Raw genomic sequence first — 16,059 nt, forward strand, 5'->3', positions numbered from 1 at the left:
TGGAAAAAGGCTGCAATGAAACAAAGAGTGAAAAATTTAAAGGGGTCTGAATACTTTCCGTACCCACTGTACAATTTACCTTGTAGCTTTCATTTATGCATGTGACAATTCTGCTACTGAGAAATGTATGTTTCTTATATTCATAGTTACTATAACCATATATTATAGGATTGGCACCTCAGAATGAAGACAAGAGACTTGTTGAGGGTTGCTAAGGCTACCAACCTACACATTATCACCCTGTAGTGATAGGAAAGAATTACGTTAAATGTAGAAATTAAATATATATAATAAATACAAAATGCTGGTTGAGGGGTTGAGAAATCATTTGAAGCCTTAATCTTAGCAGTGACGAAGCCATGTTTTCATTTTTCATTGAAAAGCTACAAAGACAACTGTCACAAATCATTTTCCATGATTGCATTCTGTCAATAAAAGCAGAAATACTGTCTTCCTCTCTTTAGTAAAGAAGCTAACTCCTGTCCTCAGCTTTCATTGAAAGCGTTAATCCATAGTGTACTGCGCTCAGAGCTCACCATTGAAGAAGAAGTCTTCTATTTTTTAACCAGTTTGACGTAACAGCAGTCAGTCAGGAGGGCTTATCCATTCCTCCATCAGTTGGCCCATCAATCAAAAGCATAAGGGCGTGTTTAGAGGTGTGTAACAGCAACAATAATGTGACGGCAGTGCAAAAACTCAGAACATAACGATACCAAGACACACTGTAGCAGATCACGTATGAATGTTTGAGTGTTGCCAACATTGCCATGGAGGCAGTAAAACACAAAATGCAATGAGGTGTTATCAGCAGCTGCAACAATGATCATTGTCTGGATGGTGGAGAGGGACAGGGAGAGGCAGAGGGAGCGCTAGAGGAGAGGAAGAGGGAAAGGGAGAGGAGAGGAGAGGAGATAACTCTACCTGCTCTAACTTGAAGATGTGTTGGTTGAAGTAGTGCTGCAGTCGTTCGTTGGCGAAGTTGATGCAGAACTGTTCAAAGCTGTTGTTCTCATAATCCTCAAAACCAAATATGTCCAGGACTCCTATCGACAGAATCTGTTGAAAAAGGCAGTTTAGTTTCTTTCTGTATTTTACACATTTATGGGATCAGGACATGAAAAGAATATCCTCTGGTAACAAAGTGAACATCACTACAAATGTTTGATTGTTTATTAGTATTTAGAGATATTTACTTATATTGTGTTTCTTTGTTAAAACACATTCTTTAAAGCTCCAGTATTGAAAAAGATTCATGACATCATAGATTATTATTATGCACCATCTGAAGGAGGCGTCCACTCAAAGACTGCCTTTCATTAGGAAATGGACTGTAAAAGCTGTTTCCAATTTAATTTAATTTAATACAGCAGTATTTTATCTCTCTCTGAGGGGCAATTCTTTTAAAACATACATGAGCACACACACACACATACAGAGCTGCATATCTCTCTCCTTTCTCTCTACACTGCATTTTTTGTATATTTTATACCTTTTTTTGTAAGCTGCTGAAAACAGCTGCTGGAAATTTCAATTTCTTTGCGGGAGTCACCCAAAAGGATCAGTAAAAAGAAGTCTAAGTCTATATTATAACGGTTATGCGTACATAACAATGACCTTGACAGAAAGTGCAACCTCATCGACCCCTTTACACACACATACACACACACACACAATGTAGGTGCCAAGGGAGGCTCACACACACTGCACTGGGACAGCAGAGGACCAAAGGGGGTAAACTGAGCTGAGGGGAACTTGATGCCATCTGCCCAAATGTTCTTCACACACACACACACACACACACACACACACACACACACACACACACACACACACAGCGAGAGGAGAGGAGAGGAGAGGAGGAGACACTCTACCTGCTCTAATTTGAAGATGTGTAGCTGTACTAAACAGTAGTTAAACTGATTAAATGACTTGCAGCCCTAATGAATATCATTGTTTACACGTTGTTTTCTTGTTATGTCAAAACGCCTCTTTTGAACAGAAAATCTTTTTTCATCTCACATGACATCTATGACTTCAACCTGAATAATATTTTGAACTAGTGGTGGTGCAGTTTAGCAGGCGGCTTCATGTAAGTGAATTGGTGTACGTCTTTAATATGTGGTTACATTGTGGTTAATTGTGCTATCTTATTCTGAGTAGAAAGTCTGAAATAGAAACCCACTAACACCTTTTATATAAAGGTTAAACCGGCACTTTACAAGAATAGAATATAACAGATTTTACCCTCCAACAGTAAGGAAAGTTGTCTTGTGGCAGTTACAGTTTTTTCCAATGGCTAACATGCTAAAGTGGCATGTATAGCACAATTTTTTAAACTGACACACAGAGAGCAAAACCTCTTCTCAAGTCTCCAAAAGTCTAAACACATTTTCTGATTTACACACATTTTGCAATTCAAAATGGCACTTTTTAAATGCACTGAACACGGTTCTCTGCAAAAGACACAACAATCTGACATAAAGTCCCATGGCATTTCAAAACACAACCATTCAAAATGACACTACATGAGCTAATTGGCCAAAAAATGTAGGACTTGGCCGATTAGCTCATGTAGTGTCATTTTGAATGGTTGTGTAGAATAAGTGTGTGTGTTTTCATTTCTACCTTTGACTTGTCCTCCAGGTCCTTGTTGTTTAGCAGAGCATGGTTGGTCCTGAACACAATCCAGTCAAACAGAGCGCTGTACAGGGACTTGGCCATGGAGTCCCTCACCGTGCCCGCCTACACACACACACACACACACATACACACACACACACACACACACACACACGTACATACATACACACACACACACACACACACACACACACACACACACACACACACACACACACACATACACACACACACAGAGAGAGAGAAAACATTAGATTCCTCCTGATCAAAAACATATGGATTTCTAAATCTGGAACAGGAGCCAATACAGGTTTTATTTATTTCCCTCCTAGCCTCACTAAAGTACAGTAACTCTCCACTGCTGCTTATTTTTATTTCACAGTGGTGGTAGTATTTTTGTGGTGCCCCTTAAGTGTGAAATGAATAGAGAGGGAACACTTATGCAAACAGTAAAACACTTTCTACTTTTTGTTAACCTATTTATTGTGTACAGGTCTTTTATAATGCAAAGTCATTCTGCAGCATGGCCTCTGCACGTGGCGATTTCCCTATAGCAAACCCTGCAAATCAAACACCTGCCAACTGCAGCAGCTTTGGTCAGAGCAATGAGACAACACAATCGTGTTACCTCTTTCTTCCCTGGAACCAGATCAGTGTCATTTTAAATGTGTAAGGTGGGCAGAGATGAGGTCTAATGAACTGCTCTCAAAGGAAGTAGCTGAGTCATCTGATGGGACTGACAGAGGCAACAAAAAGATCCAGAAACCACAAGGTTTCAGAAATACTACGGTAAACAAGCAGTTAAGCAGGGGGAAACAGCTAGCCTGGCTCTGCTTAAATCAAAAATAAATAATCTGTCTTCTAGCATCTCCAAATTTGACCATATCAACATGCTATTTCTAAGTTGTTCTACAGTTAGATTTGGTGCATGTGTTATATTACCTTTGGACAGAGCCAGACAAGCGGTTTCCTCTTGCTTCCAGTCTCTATGCTAGGCTAAGCTAATTGCAGAATGGCTCCACCTTCACATTTAGCAAATACTTACAGACATGAGAGTGGTATCCACCCTCTCATCCAAACTAACATCCATAAACAGGTATCTACATTATGTTTATTAGGAAACAAACACCACGAGTGTAGCACCAGGCTGTTAGAATAAGTCAACTTGCATTAATTACCAACAATGCAAACTGTCTGAAACTTTGCAACTGTAATATAGAGATACCAGAGAGCTACAGTAATACCACAAAGACACCTTAGGCTGTTGTTATTATTAATTGTTAAAGGTTTCTAACAACAGACACTTTGTATTTAGTGGGTAATTACGGAGCCTGTGTTAAAGCTGCCAGACTGCTCACAACTCTGTGTTGCTGTTCTTATGTTTGGGAGTCTTGCTGTGCAAAGTGCTGTAGTATTTTAGGTGTTCTCAGTCAGGAGCCAGAGCCTTAAGTGCCTCCAGACCTGCAGATTTTTTATTTCATGGATTGCTTTTTGATCCATAAAAAACAACACTGCCAAGAGGAGCCATTATTACGCCTCGACAAGCTAAAGAGAAACTATGTTCTCTCTTTAGACATGATGAAAGGCATGCTAAGCTAACATAAGCTGACTTAAATGGAGTCTTGGACACCACAGCACGTTCTTTGGCAGCAAGAAGTGTTATGACTGAAGGGGGAGTGGAACAAGACAAGAAATCTGCTTCAGCGAGGTTAAACATGTTCATGGCAGGAACCCTGAAATAGTTGAGACCCCAATAATCCAATGAGAGTAGATTTGACCAAGCAGAGATTGAAAACAAATAGGAAAGAACAACACACTGCCCTTTATCAATCCTGAGGAGTCTATAAAACATTGACAAGGACCCTTGGATTTCACTACTCTGCTTTATCAAACACTGAACTGGTTGACTTGGTAACCACAGACAGGTAAGGTCTTTACGTCAAATACAGCTCAAAGATTCACAAAATTATCTTTTCCTTCACTTTTCTCCACAATGAACTTGTGGTCATCATGATACCTACCTCCTATCAATACCAACATGCCTGACACCCACAAAGCCTGTTCTGAGATTTGTTTACTGTGGATTTTGTCCCACATCACTTAAATTGAAACCAATTTGGGAATGCATCGCTTAACAGCCAGTATAAACAGGAAGAATGATTGCATCAAACATAACCTTTTGCATTGACCATGGGGGCACCTGCGCAGACGGACTTGAACATTTCTATAATTAATTTGCCTGTTTAATTAATGATTAAACTTAAAATATCACCTACAGCATACACTGTGTTACGACCGTGGCTCAGAGGGACGCAAGTTCAGACAAACCAAATTTGCAAGAGTAAGTTGGTCTGATGCTTCTTGAAATGATGAACAAAAACACAACAATAAAAAAACATTCCTCCTCTCTTAGAGACCTTTGTGGGACACTGTGAACCCGATTAAGCTTAGAAAACGCCCCCTGCCGAGACCACATGCGGCCAACAGCTGTGATGAAGTAAAACCATGCATTTTAAAAGCTGCCTCTTCCCTCTTGCATTTTTGATTGTTTGTGATATTTTTAACAAGCAGGCTTGTGACGTCCCTGCTCCCACGAAGTTATGTAAGATTGTTATGAATAATACAACATTTGAGGAGAAGAGTCACGATTTGAATGCTTCAGCAGGAACTCGAGGGATTGGCAGATGAGATGTGAACATCTGACATGGTCACTGAGCATGAATTGTCTCTGTGTTTGCCATGTAATTTCATTATTCACCACAATGGGACCAGTTACAACCTAGGAGGAAACAGGGCTAGAAGCAAATGAGTTGAAAATGTTTTACTGGAATGCCACCCAAGAAACTGACAAAATAATTAGCAGGACTCAGACTTTTGTAAAGTGTAATTGTCTTGGCTGTTAAACCAGGTCTTAGCTAGCGTTAGTGATTGTAAGGGTCTGCTGAGGGTAAGTTGTTGTACTCTCTTTCCATGCCTTTCTTTCTCCTGAAAACCATAGGAGGTGTAAAAACAGCAGCATGAGCTCACGATGCACGTGGCCTGCTAGCTTCCTCTCTGCAGGATGTTTTGTGTTTGCGAGTGTGTTTCACCACAATATGCCAATATGCATGTGTAGTTATTTTGTATTCATGGAGTTGTTGTTTTTGTCAATCAGTTTATATTGCATACATTTTACAATTTCTCAGCAATGGTAGATTACCTATAAGCTCTCACTATGAGGCTTTGACAACTCTGAAACAGCAGAACCTTTTTATATGAATGAGTGTCTTTGCTACCCCCTTCCCCATGCTTGTCTTCAAACAGGAAGAAGGAAGTCAGATTATCTGGAGCCACATCAAAAATGTCAGAGTCAGATACAGATCACACCTTATCTCGACTGACACAGGCTCACACACATGTGCACCTTAACAAACCCACATTCATGACTTTGGAGATGCAAATGGTTTTCTCACTTCTCCAGACCTGAAATAAACGCTGTGTCTAAACCCAAGTTAAACCACAGAGGTCGAGACTATTAGTGCTCAGAGTGGCTCGAAACTGGAATTCCCCATCCTTTTTCAATAAATATTATCAATGATAACTTGATAACAGCTTTTTTTAAAGTGAAGTTTACACTATGCTAGAACTTTAGTTTGTCCAAATCTCTGATCTTATTCAAGTCCCTATATTGTTATTGTTTTCAGTTTTGTTTCTCTTTTCATTTGTACTCAATGCAAAGGTGAAATACAGTAGGTCTCAAAATCAGATTAGTTTGGATTCTCCAAAGTCACACCACACACTCCAAAGTCACACAATAACACAAACAAACTAAGTGATTTAGCCCAGCAACTCCTGTGTTCTGCAAAGCAAAATGACTGGTTTTGTCAAAGGAGTCTGCTGCGATATAATGGCTTCAGTTCCAAGAAAGGACTGTCTGCAATGTAAAATAGCAACTTAAAATATATTTTGTGCATATTGCATACACTTAAACTTAAAGTATATTGCATTCATTAGGTGGGCCTTTTTTTTGGCCCCGTCCACAGGAGTACATTGCCTGGCTTCTGTGTCAGTATCTCTACCTGCTTCTCCAAACTGGGGGCATGTGCCAACCGCCATCTTCTGTAGCTAATACACTGACAATGGATGAGTACCTCGTACAACCAAACTACCTAAAATCCAAACTATCCCTTCTACAAACTCCAGATGCTGACCTCCTTAGAAGTTGCCAAGCACAGTTCAAGCTCCGCTTGAAATTGGAATTACTTTTACTCTCATTATTACTTTGGAACCAAAACCAAGCAATACATAATTGAATTTCATGTGACTGAACCAGGGCCCATCCAGTTAATTTTGGGATCTTACTGGCTATTGTTCGGGAAATACCAACCTCTAATCTGCAGCACACCAAGGTTCAGCAGGTCACACAGCAAAATCTCCCAATCTCAACTGTGGATGGATGAGACAGCTGCCCAGCACACTTTCTCAACATGTCTTATCCAAGTAGGAAGAAATCATTTGTGAGAAAAACCGGTCACATTTGCCAGGTTCTTTTTTCCACATTTCCTTTGTATAAAAACAGGCGTGTTATGGATTCCACAGGTGGCCTCAACTTTCTCCCACGGCCCCACAGTCCGATCAGGGAAGGGCCTCGCTGCTCTCGTTGTGTATGTGTATGTGTCTGTGTGTGAGTTTGTGTGTGTGTGTGTGTGTGTGTGTGTGTGTGTGTGTGTGTGTGTGTGTGTGTGTGCTGTGTTAGGACCAATTTGACTGTTAGACATCCAACATTTTGACTGGTCGTCACTTCAAATAGCTGTTTGAGGTTGGAGACTTGTTTTAAGGGTTAGCGTTAGTAATGGCTGGGGTTAGGCATATAGTTGATGGTTAAGATTAGGGTTAGTGGCTAGGTAATGCATTATGTAAATGAGGGAGAGAAATACAAAGTTGCGGGTGATCGTGCCTGCTAGCTAGACTTAAAGTGCTTATAATCAATACTGTTGTATAATAATGGGTACCAAGACCAAGTGTAAATGAAAAGGGTCCCTTGTAGCGCATAGTGACAACCCACAGAGGATTTTTACCTGACTCTACAGTGACCCTCAGCTCTAAAGCATTTACAGCATCTTTCAGCTATCTTTAGCGGAGTAGCTCTTTAAACCCACTGTATGCTATCTGACCAGGACCAGACAAAGTTTATGTATACATACACAGTATTTCCCTTAGGAGCTAATGGAGATCAAAACAGAGCTAAAAGTAGAATAAAAACAACAACAACATAGAATAGCATCTGTTTTTTGAGCAAAGGACTGACAGATAAAGAGCGTTATCTGTTAAGATTGAAAAGGGCTATCTAAGTGCAGTCCATTACAGCTGCATTCTGCCGGCCCCAAAATAGACATAAAAATCCGTTACTGCATGTATTTCGGGAGAGATATACAACTATATGTTTACAGACCCTTTTCTTCTCTTAGAGCACACATTTCCCATTAGGCTATTCTATGATTTATGATTGTTCCCTTTTCTGTCAATAAGGGACTTCCAAAGATTGAAAGGTTGCTGTCTAATACTCCCCAGGTCTTTCTTATCCATTTGTCTCTTGCTCCTTTCAAGATAAGACCACCTTGTGAATGATAGTAGGGAACTACCATGGCATGACATCAGAAGCTGCAGCTGTTTATCATAGCCGCTGCCCTTTTCCATGATTAAGTTTTTAATGACATTGTCTGATCCTCTCTTTTACAGATAGTTTAGAAAAAGGGAATGACTGACGGCGAAATAGAGAGACAGAGACGAACAGAGACAGACTCAGGATCTGGCTTTTGGCCTCTGTACTGTATATTCCAGTGGAGGTTGCACATTCCTCAGACCAGACCACATGACTGGAAGGATGGGGGGGGGGGGGGGGGGGGGGAAAGGCGGTAAAAACGGGAGCAACAATTGTTGGGCTAAACTAACCCGTAGATCAGATGAGGGGGTGGAACTGAGCAGGGTAGCAGACTATCTATGTGTAGCATTTCCTTCCACAGACAAAAGGCCCTACAGACACGAGCAGAAGGCTGGACCAAATTCAATTCTATGCTAAAACATCAAAAGGCTTTCGGGACGGAGAGATAAACCAAAACCATTGAATATTATTAGATTCACTAGCACAGTGAGAGAAGTCTATCTAGGTCAACTGAGGCATCCTGGAGGTACATTTTGTTCAGAGGGCTGTACAGACGGGGTTAAGTCGCCCTGTTCCTTGACAGGAAACAGGAAGTTGCAAAGGAAGAGACCTATATCAAAAGAGCCTTAGAAAGAAGCGGTGGGGGCTTTAGAAGTCCCACAAGTTCCCCAGACAAGCTCCACAACATGCACATACAAACACAGAATCTCGGCTACAGCTGACGCATTTCATAACAAAACATTTGGCTAGCATATGCTTTCTTCAGCCACACCTCTACTGCCACCCTCACACAGGCCCTTTTGACCATTACTAGCATACTATAAAAAGTGTTTTAATTCTCCCTAAGTGTTTAGCATCTTCTGGGTTTCATTAAAAGTATGCTGGCAGTAAGGAACCAGACAGGATCACAGGGGGTTTACCAGTAATAGGTCATCAATATAAGAAGGTCAGATAGTTTGTGCATCTCTGGCTCAGGTGGGTAGGTGTCAGATTTTGTGGTGCAGTATGTGGATGTTGTGGTCACTCAAAAAGTCACCTCAGAAAGTTTGTAGGGCACGATGAGCCTCTCTCCGACAGTCACCGTCTTCCTGGTGGTCAGCGCCTCCAGCAGCATCTCCTCTCTGACCTGAAGAGGACAAGATGAAAATCAGAGTTAGTTGTCACTTAGAGCTCTTTTTAATGATTATACAGGGCCACTGATCGTAATAAATATTGAAGCTGAAGAGAACTGTAAGAATTATTTTTGGAAGATATGTTGCATTTGACTTATGAAAGTGATGAAGTAATGGTAATAATAAGGATTGCAACATACAGTACAGTCCTATGATGTCAAAGGGCATCATTCTATTAAAGGGTTTCTCAAGGAATTTAATATTGCACTTGCAGAAAGCTGGAGAGCTCACAAGAGACTATACAAGAATATTTTCAGATATGTACTTTTTTTTTAACTATCAAACAATAATTTGGCAGCCCCCCCTGCTGCAACTCTGAGAACCCCCTACGGATCCCGGACCCCTTGTTGAAGATCTCTGGTTTAAACCAAGGTACATATTTACTTAATATATCTAGTTGAATATTGTAGACATTGCCATTTTGTTATTTCATCTATAGTATACGCTAATTCTCAAATGGCTTTCCAGAAAATCTCTTAAGATACATAACCATGGTGACAGAAGATTTTTTTATCCATATATCCTTCATCCCTAACTGACCTTTCAATCTACTAATCTGATGCTCATAATAATTCTGCTGCTTCTAACTACTACAGCTGCCAAGATTAACACGTAAACACTGCTCTCTGCCTTCACACACACACACACACACACACACACACACACACACACACACACACACACACACACACACACACACACACACACACACACACACACACACACACACACACCTCCTCCATCTACAGGGATTATGGGAGTGGGACAAACAGCAGCTGATGTATAAAAGGCAAGGGTGTTAATGTTATAGTTAATACCATTATGGATAGTTTCTCTTCAACTGGTTCCTTTGTGAAGGCTGTGACATAAACAGAGAGAGCGTGTGTGTGTGTGGTGTGTATGTGTATGTGTGGGTGTGTGTGTTGCGGGGGGGGGGGTGTGAGATCAGACTTCATTTCACACTGCCTGGTAATCCCTCAACTGAGAGCAAAGCCCATTCTGCAGCTTGGTGATTGGTCTTTAGCCGGTACATTTCCATGTATTAGTCGCTTGGTAACAGGCTTGCTGCTCCGTCTATGATTACAGCTCTAATACCATAATACTCAACAGTTTGTAAGCACTGGTTTGGGGTCAGTGATTCGGTTCTCAAATTAACCATTTCTTTTTTCCGGGACTTGAATACCTTGATTCCCATTCTAGGTTAGTAATCTTTTTGGTCTAATGCTTTTGCTGCCTAGTCCCTACATTTTGTCTATATGCTACAAAAAACAAGACATTCTGAATAAGATCATAAGACCTATTTTAAGAAACCTGCGCTCACTAAAAAAAAGAAATCACTAAAATTGTCGGTCCCGTCAAGCCCGATGAAGATTTATGTATTTTAAGGGTTTCAGGAATAGACGCACAAAAATGACTCGCTAGCGCCCCCTACAAAGTTTTAAAAAAGTGGAGCCCCTGCAGTACGTTTAACATGGACTAACAAAACGTGGTACACACATGTATCATGTCAAGACGTGCAAAAAACAAACAAATTGGAGCAATACCCTAAACCCAACAGGAAGTCCACCCTTTAAAATTGAAAGTTTGAAATTAGTGCTATATGCATTTGCAAATTTGCAACTGTCAAGGCAAATAAAACAAAAATCCAACAGGACTTTATCATACTGTATTGGCCTCAGTTCCAAAACTGTGTTTCAACATACTGTTGTTAGCATTAAAAAAAACATCCACAAATTCAGGCTTTAGTGGGATTTGTTCTCACAGTAAACTACTCTCTCTGGACCAATTACCACTTTGCACAGGAAGGTTTTTAGTTAGGTCAAATCACTCAACTCTCCAGCTCAGTCGTCCATCAGCCTCTACGAGCTCTACTTCCTCTTCCAGTTCTACCTCCACAGGAAGTCCTGACCAGTTTCATTTTAATCATTCATCCACCCGCACTTGTGCCAATCAGTTCTTCTCCATAGAGTAGCGTCACATGAGTGTACCACAGTAATAGTGAGAGCCGTGGTTCACATCCCATCCTGTTTATCTATGTTGTTTTACATATCAAAGCAAAGTACTGAGTAAGTCCAACATTTGTTATTCATACAAATTAAGACCTCACCCTTGAAGTCGATTCCAGCTTTGATGACTCAAATAAAACTGCATTTAGCAAATCTCAATAACCTTTTACAGCCAGTTAACAGACTCTCTTATGCAAAGGGTCTTAGAATAAAGGCATGCACAAACAATACAACATAAGTGCTAAGTACTTTTGATGGTGCCTGTCTGGGCTGAACATCCATCCATTTTCTTAGCATCAAGCTAATTACATTTTAAAAGAACTTCAAAGGCACTTGTGGTGTAAATCATGGGAAACGCATGCTTTCCTGTCAAGTAACAAGAAATAAAAGGTAATTTTAAAAGGTACCTTTATCTCTAATTTCCAAACATTTTTTACCATTAAATGTCAAAAACAGTACAATTATTTACTGGAAAACTATTTTTTTTTAACATTAACCGCATGCAACCAATAAAACCATCACATATTTATTAATTATCCGCCCCCTCCCTCCACTCCTCACATCAAATAACACTTATTTCCCAATGGTTTACTCTTCTTTTGTCCCATTTAAACATTAGGTTGCAGCAGGAATGTTGCCATATTACAGAGAGCCCTGAAGATGCTGTATCAATGTGACTCTTTGTTTGTTTGATTTCATTAAGCTGTTTTGTGGTTTTTCTTCTTTCTTTCTTCTTCCCTTTAAGAATGTTTTATACGTCCCTGGGGACAAATAGCCATTGCACCAACTCACAGACATCCAAATAAACTTGAACTTAAAACACTAACCCCGAGCATGTGGCCAACATGTGGCTGCCACTCTAGTCCTCTGGAGAGTCAAAGAGACCAGTCTGGATGTTATAGAGGAACCATGGCAGTCAAAACATCCCCGCTGGGCTGTTGACAGGAGTCTCCGGCACACTTTGGACCTTGTTTTGTCAGCAACTCAACAAGCACATCCGCCTAATCGTGGAAGTTTGTAAAAGGGACTGGGGAGTGCCACCATCACTCAATCCCAAGGCAAATCAGAACAGCATGTGGATGTGTTAGCTGTCCTTACGTGCACAGTGATGAGTGAGTGTGTGTGGGTGGGTGTGTACGTGTATGTGTGGTCTGCACTCAGTGTCAAGAATGAACTAAAGTTCAGCACATCATAAATGTATATACGCTGCGTGGCAGGCTAACCCATGACAGGAAATGTTTTCCATGTCTGTAAGGGGCCAAAGCAGTCTAAACCTACAGGCCAGACTAATCAAAGCCTCAGAAACTGCATTTCAGTTTTGTTTTTGCTTGTGCAATAATACAACAGATAATACAACAAAAATTAGTTTATAACAATACATTCAATTAAATTAAGAAAAAGGGGAATTATGAACCAGCATTAGACTTTCCACAATGCACAGATACTTTAGTCTATACGGTAATTTAACTTCTACAGGTTGGCTGAACTTCTTTTGACCTTTATTTACAGAAACAAAGTGCTGCTGCTGCGCAAACTAACTTGTAATTACCGTACGTGGTTAGACAAGTAGTGATTGTATTGTGCAAGCAAGAATGTGATTGGACAAGCACTGAGCATCAATAAGTGACTGATGGATTCAGCTGACAGGCAAAACAAGTGCTTTACATAAACATATCACCTCAAAATTAAGAAATAAAAGGTTGTTAAGGTAAGTAAGCTATGCATCCTTTAAAAAAACATTGTTAAAGTTTGTCTTGGTGTCTTATATATGTATTTATTATCCTTTACCAACACAGGAGGTATTGAGACAACAACAAGGACCTGTTGTTCCTGGTGGGAAAGCTCGCCTACGCAGCAGCACGGCAGCACAAGCGGTCTGGAAATAGTCTCAACACAAACAGTACTTTGTGGAAGCACTGGATGGTTGGACAGCTCTTTGGAACCTGAAGCACCTCTTAACTTCTGCTGTCACCACAAGCTGTGCTCGTATGCAGAGAGTCCTCAGCTCTCTAAAAGGCTTTATTAAGCCTACAAAAGGGGGGGGTAAACTCTGGCAACATGAAACACGATTTTATGTTAAAATAGATACTAGTGCTGTCTAACGATTAAAATATTTAATTGTGATTAATCTCTTTTATGTCATAGTTGACTTGCAATTAATCACACATTTTTATCTATTCTAAATGTCCCTTGACTTCTTTTTGTCCCATTATTTTTTTCTCATTTTAATGCTCCTATCAACATAGAAAACTGGATTGGCTCACTTTGTGCAAATTTATTTCTTTTATTGAAAACAACACTGTTATGCTACTGTGGCGTTCACACGTAGCATTCTCACTTGGAGCAATGTAACATTGTCCAACAATAAAAGGTTGAATAAAATACTTTGACAAGGGAAGGGGGAGAATTCTCCTCAGCTGTGTGTTAAGTCATCAAGTGGTATTTCTGACTGGATGTGCTGCGTGATAGCACCGGTGTGGTGTTGTAGTTTTTCTAACGTTACTAGTTGTTGCCACAGCATGTGAAAAAACTACAAAGTTTGCTAGGCCAAAAAAAACATTAATCTTGCAATAATAAAATGGATGCTGTTGAAATGGGTTTGCGTTAACTGCGTTGCGTTAATTAAAACTAAATTATGTCTTTGACAAATATGTTTTGCCACACACACTTCCTTAAAAAAGTGTTGATTTGTTTGGATTTCACTAACAGCAGACACATGAGCTCCAACAATTTGAAAAGGCTGCATTGTGCTGCTCACCTCTAGCAGCTCGGAGACGATGGGCAGGACTTCTGGGTTGCAGATGTCGATGGAATCGTCCCTGTAGGTCTTCTTCTTGTAGCGGATGTTTCCCAGGTGGAGGATTGCTGACAGCAGGGAGAAGATCCTGAAGAAAAAAAAAAGGCACTTATTGTTAAGATACTGTATTTACATTATTTAAGGCAATTAAGCTTTGGTCTTACTGAGCATGTTTTACAATGAATGAAAGAGTTTCTGTCTCTACTTTTTTTTTTTTACGCAGCAAACTGAGTCTTACTAAATTCCTCTATTTAAATGTGTATCTTTAAATACTTTTTAAACAAGATGTCAGTATTTCCATAAGTATATGTTTCCATAAAAATGTAATGCAATAAATGATAAATGTCTGCAGAGTTACTGTACTTGACAACAATTTTAACAGACAGGGCTGACGGTCTCATTAATACAAAATAACAAATGTGCACGTCACGCAGTTCATCTTACTGTTTGCGTGTGGTGGGTAGGAAGCCGACCATCTCCATAGCAAGCTGCAGCCGCTCAAAGTCATGTTTCAGATCCTCTCCTTCCACTGTGAAGCAGTCCTGCTGGTGTCAGGTGGAAACACACAAACACAGAAAAAAAAAGAGAAAGACAGAGATAAACATCAACATACCAGAAGATTTTTTTAAATCAGTATACCCATACAAACTTAACTATAACCTGTTGATAACAATTAACACTTTTTCATTACAGTCAGTGAAGACTGGTTCACTAATGGATGTATCTATTTAAGCTATATGAGTGTGTCAATCTACTGTATAAGTGCCCCACAAGAATACACATTATTGTGCGTGTATACTGTATGTGTGTGTAACTGAGCAGGGGTTTTCCCCCCAGTATTTCATATGCTTCACTTTGACTGAAATAAAGATGGCCTCGGCGTACATCAGATGAAATTATTATATGTGAAAATGAAATAATTTATGTCCTTTTCTTTATTGGCTACAGTTGGATAGATTCAAAGCACAGGAAAGTTAAAGTTTTTTTTGTTCCTTTGAATCATTGTGTCCCTAACATAATTGTCAACCGTTGGGCCTAAGGAGAATGTCAAGTAGGTCACACTGTTGAGGTCAAGTTGCAGGTCTTTTGGATTTTGTCAGACTGAGTCAAAAGTAATTTGATTTATGACTCAAGTCCACACGCCGTTCCTCTGGCAGCTAAGGCCAAATCTTTAATGGACCACCATGCAGAAACTAAATTGATTACAGGAGACTAAATGTTGTCATGGTTGTCTGACTCTGATCAGCAGATGATTCATTATTCAATCAAATTGTACATTCACTTTGAAGTGAATCATTAAAGCCGCAAGTTGTGATGTAAGAAAAGAAACTAATTCTATTTGGGTAGAGTAAACAAAACGCAGGCCACCTCTGCTAACAAACTTTCAGGGGAAACCCCATTAAATGAACACATGAGTGAATTTCTTTGTAACTGTGAGAAGTGGTGAGCAGATCGATCCAAATATTAATAATATCAATACCAACGTTGGTATTGATATTGCTAAACACCAGTGTAATGAGATCAATACTTTAGTTCCATTTCCTCTCCAGTATGCACTGGAGCGGTTTCATCCAACAGGCGACCTATGCCTATGTCTGTGTAAGTGCTGCTGCTTTCAAGCGCCGCTCCTGTCACACATTCTGTCACAGCGCGGAGCAGGCACACTGTACTCCTCCTCCCCCCTCTTATGATTTGATGTTGTACCGTCATGTGACTCAGCAGTGGTAAGCAAACAAGCAGCCAGGCGCGGCAGCGGCCGGCAGCACACACGAAAGCAGGACAGAGACGGAGCAGACGAACAGC

The 16,059-nt window shown here is 40.2% G+C and overlaps 1 protein-coding gene and 1 long non-coding RNA gene across 18 annotated transcripts in view; one reads left to right on the forward strand and one right to left on the reverse strand.

Annotated features, from left to right (window-relative positions):
- LOC117949397 overlaps nt 1-13,117 on the forward strand; it is a 27,430-nt gene extending 14,313 nt beyond the window's left edge. Inside the window, exon 4 of the long non-coding RNA XR_004657684.1 lies at nt 13,107-13,117. This is a non-coding gene — a long non-coding RNA (uncharacterized LOC117949397). The remainder of the gene's footprint in view (nt 1-13,106) is intronic.
- The window catches only part of LOC117949389 (unconventional myosin-IXAb-like), a 137,462-nt gene that overhangs the window by 43,013 nt on the left and 78,390 nt on the right, over nt 1-16,059 (reverse strand). For 13 of the 17 annotated variants that reach the window (XM_034879608.1, XM_034879606.1, XM_034879611.1 and 10 more), the window contains 5 exons: nt 14,701-14,801; nt 14,218-14,344; nt 9,318-9,407; nt 2,626-2,742; nt 922-1,056 (listed from right to left, as the gene is read on the reverse strand). In XM_034879608.1, coding sequence (XP_034735499.1) covers nt 922-1,056; nt 2,626-2,742; nt 9,318-9,407; nt 14,218-14,344; nt 14,701-14,801 — 570 coding nt within the window. The remainder of the gene's footprint in view (nt 1-921; nt 1,057-2,625; nt 2,743-9,317; nt 9,408-14,217; nt 14,345-14,700; nt 14,802-16,059) is intronic. The other 4 variants (XM_034879612.1, XM_034879621.1, XM_034879604.1 and 1 more) reach the window with 1 other exon arrangement.

Source organism: Etheostoma cragini, chromosome 8 (genome assembly GCF_013103735.1).
Source record: "Etheostoma cragini isolate CJK2018 chromosome 8, CSU_Ecrag_1.0, whole genome shotgun sequence".
In the NCBI taxonomy this organism is placed as follows: Eukaryota; Metazoa; Chordata; class Actinopteri; order Perciformes; family Percidae; genus Etheostoma; species Etheostoma cragini.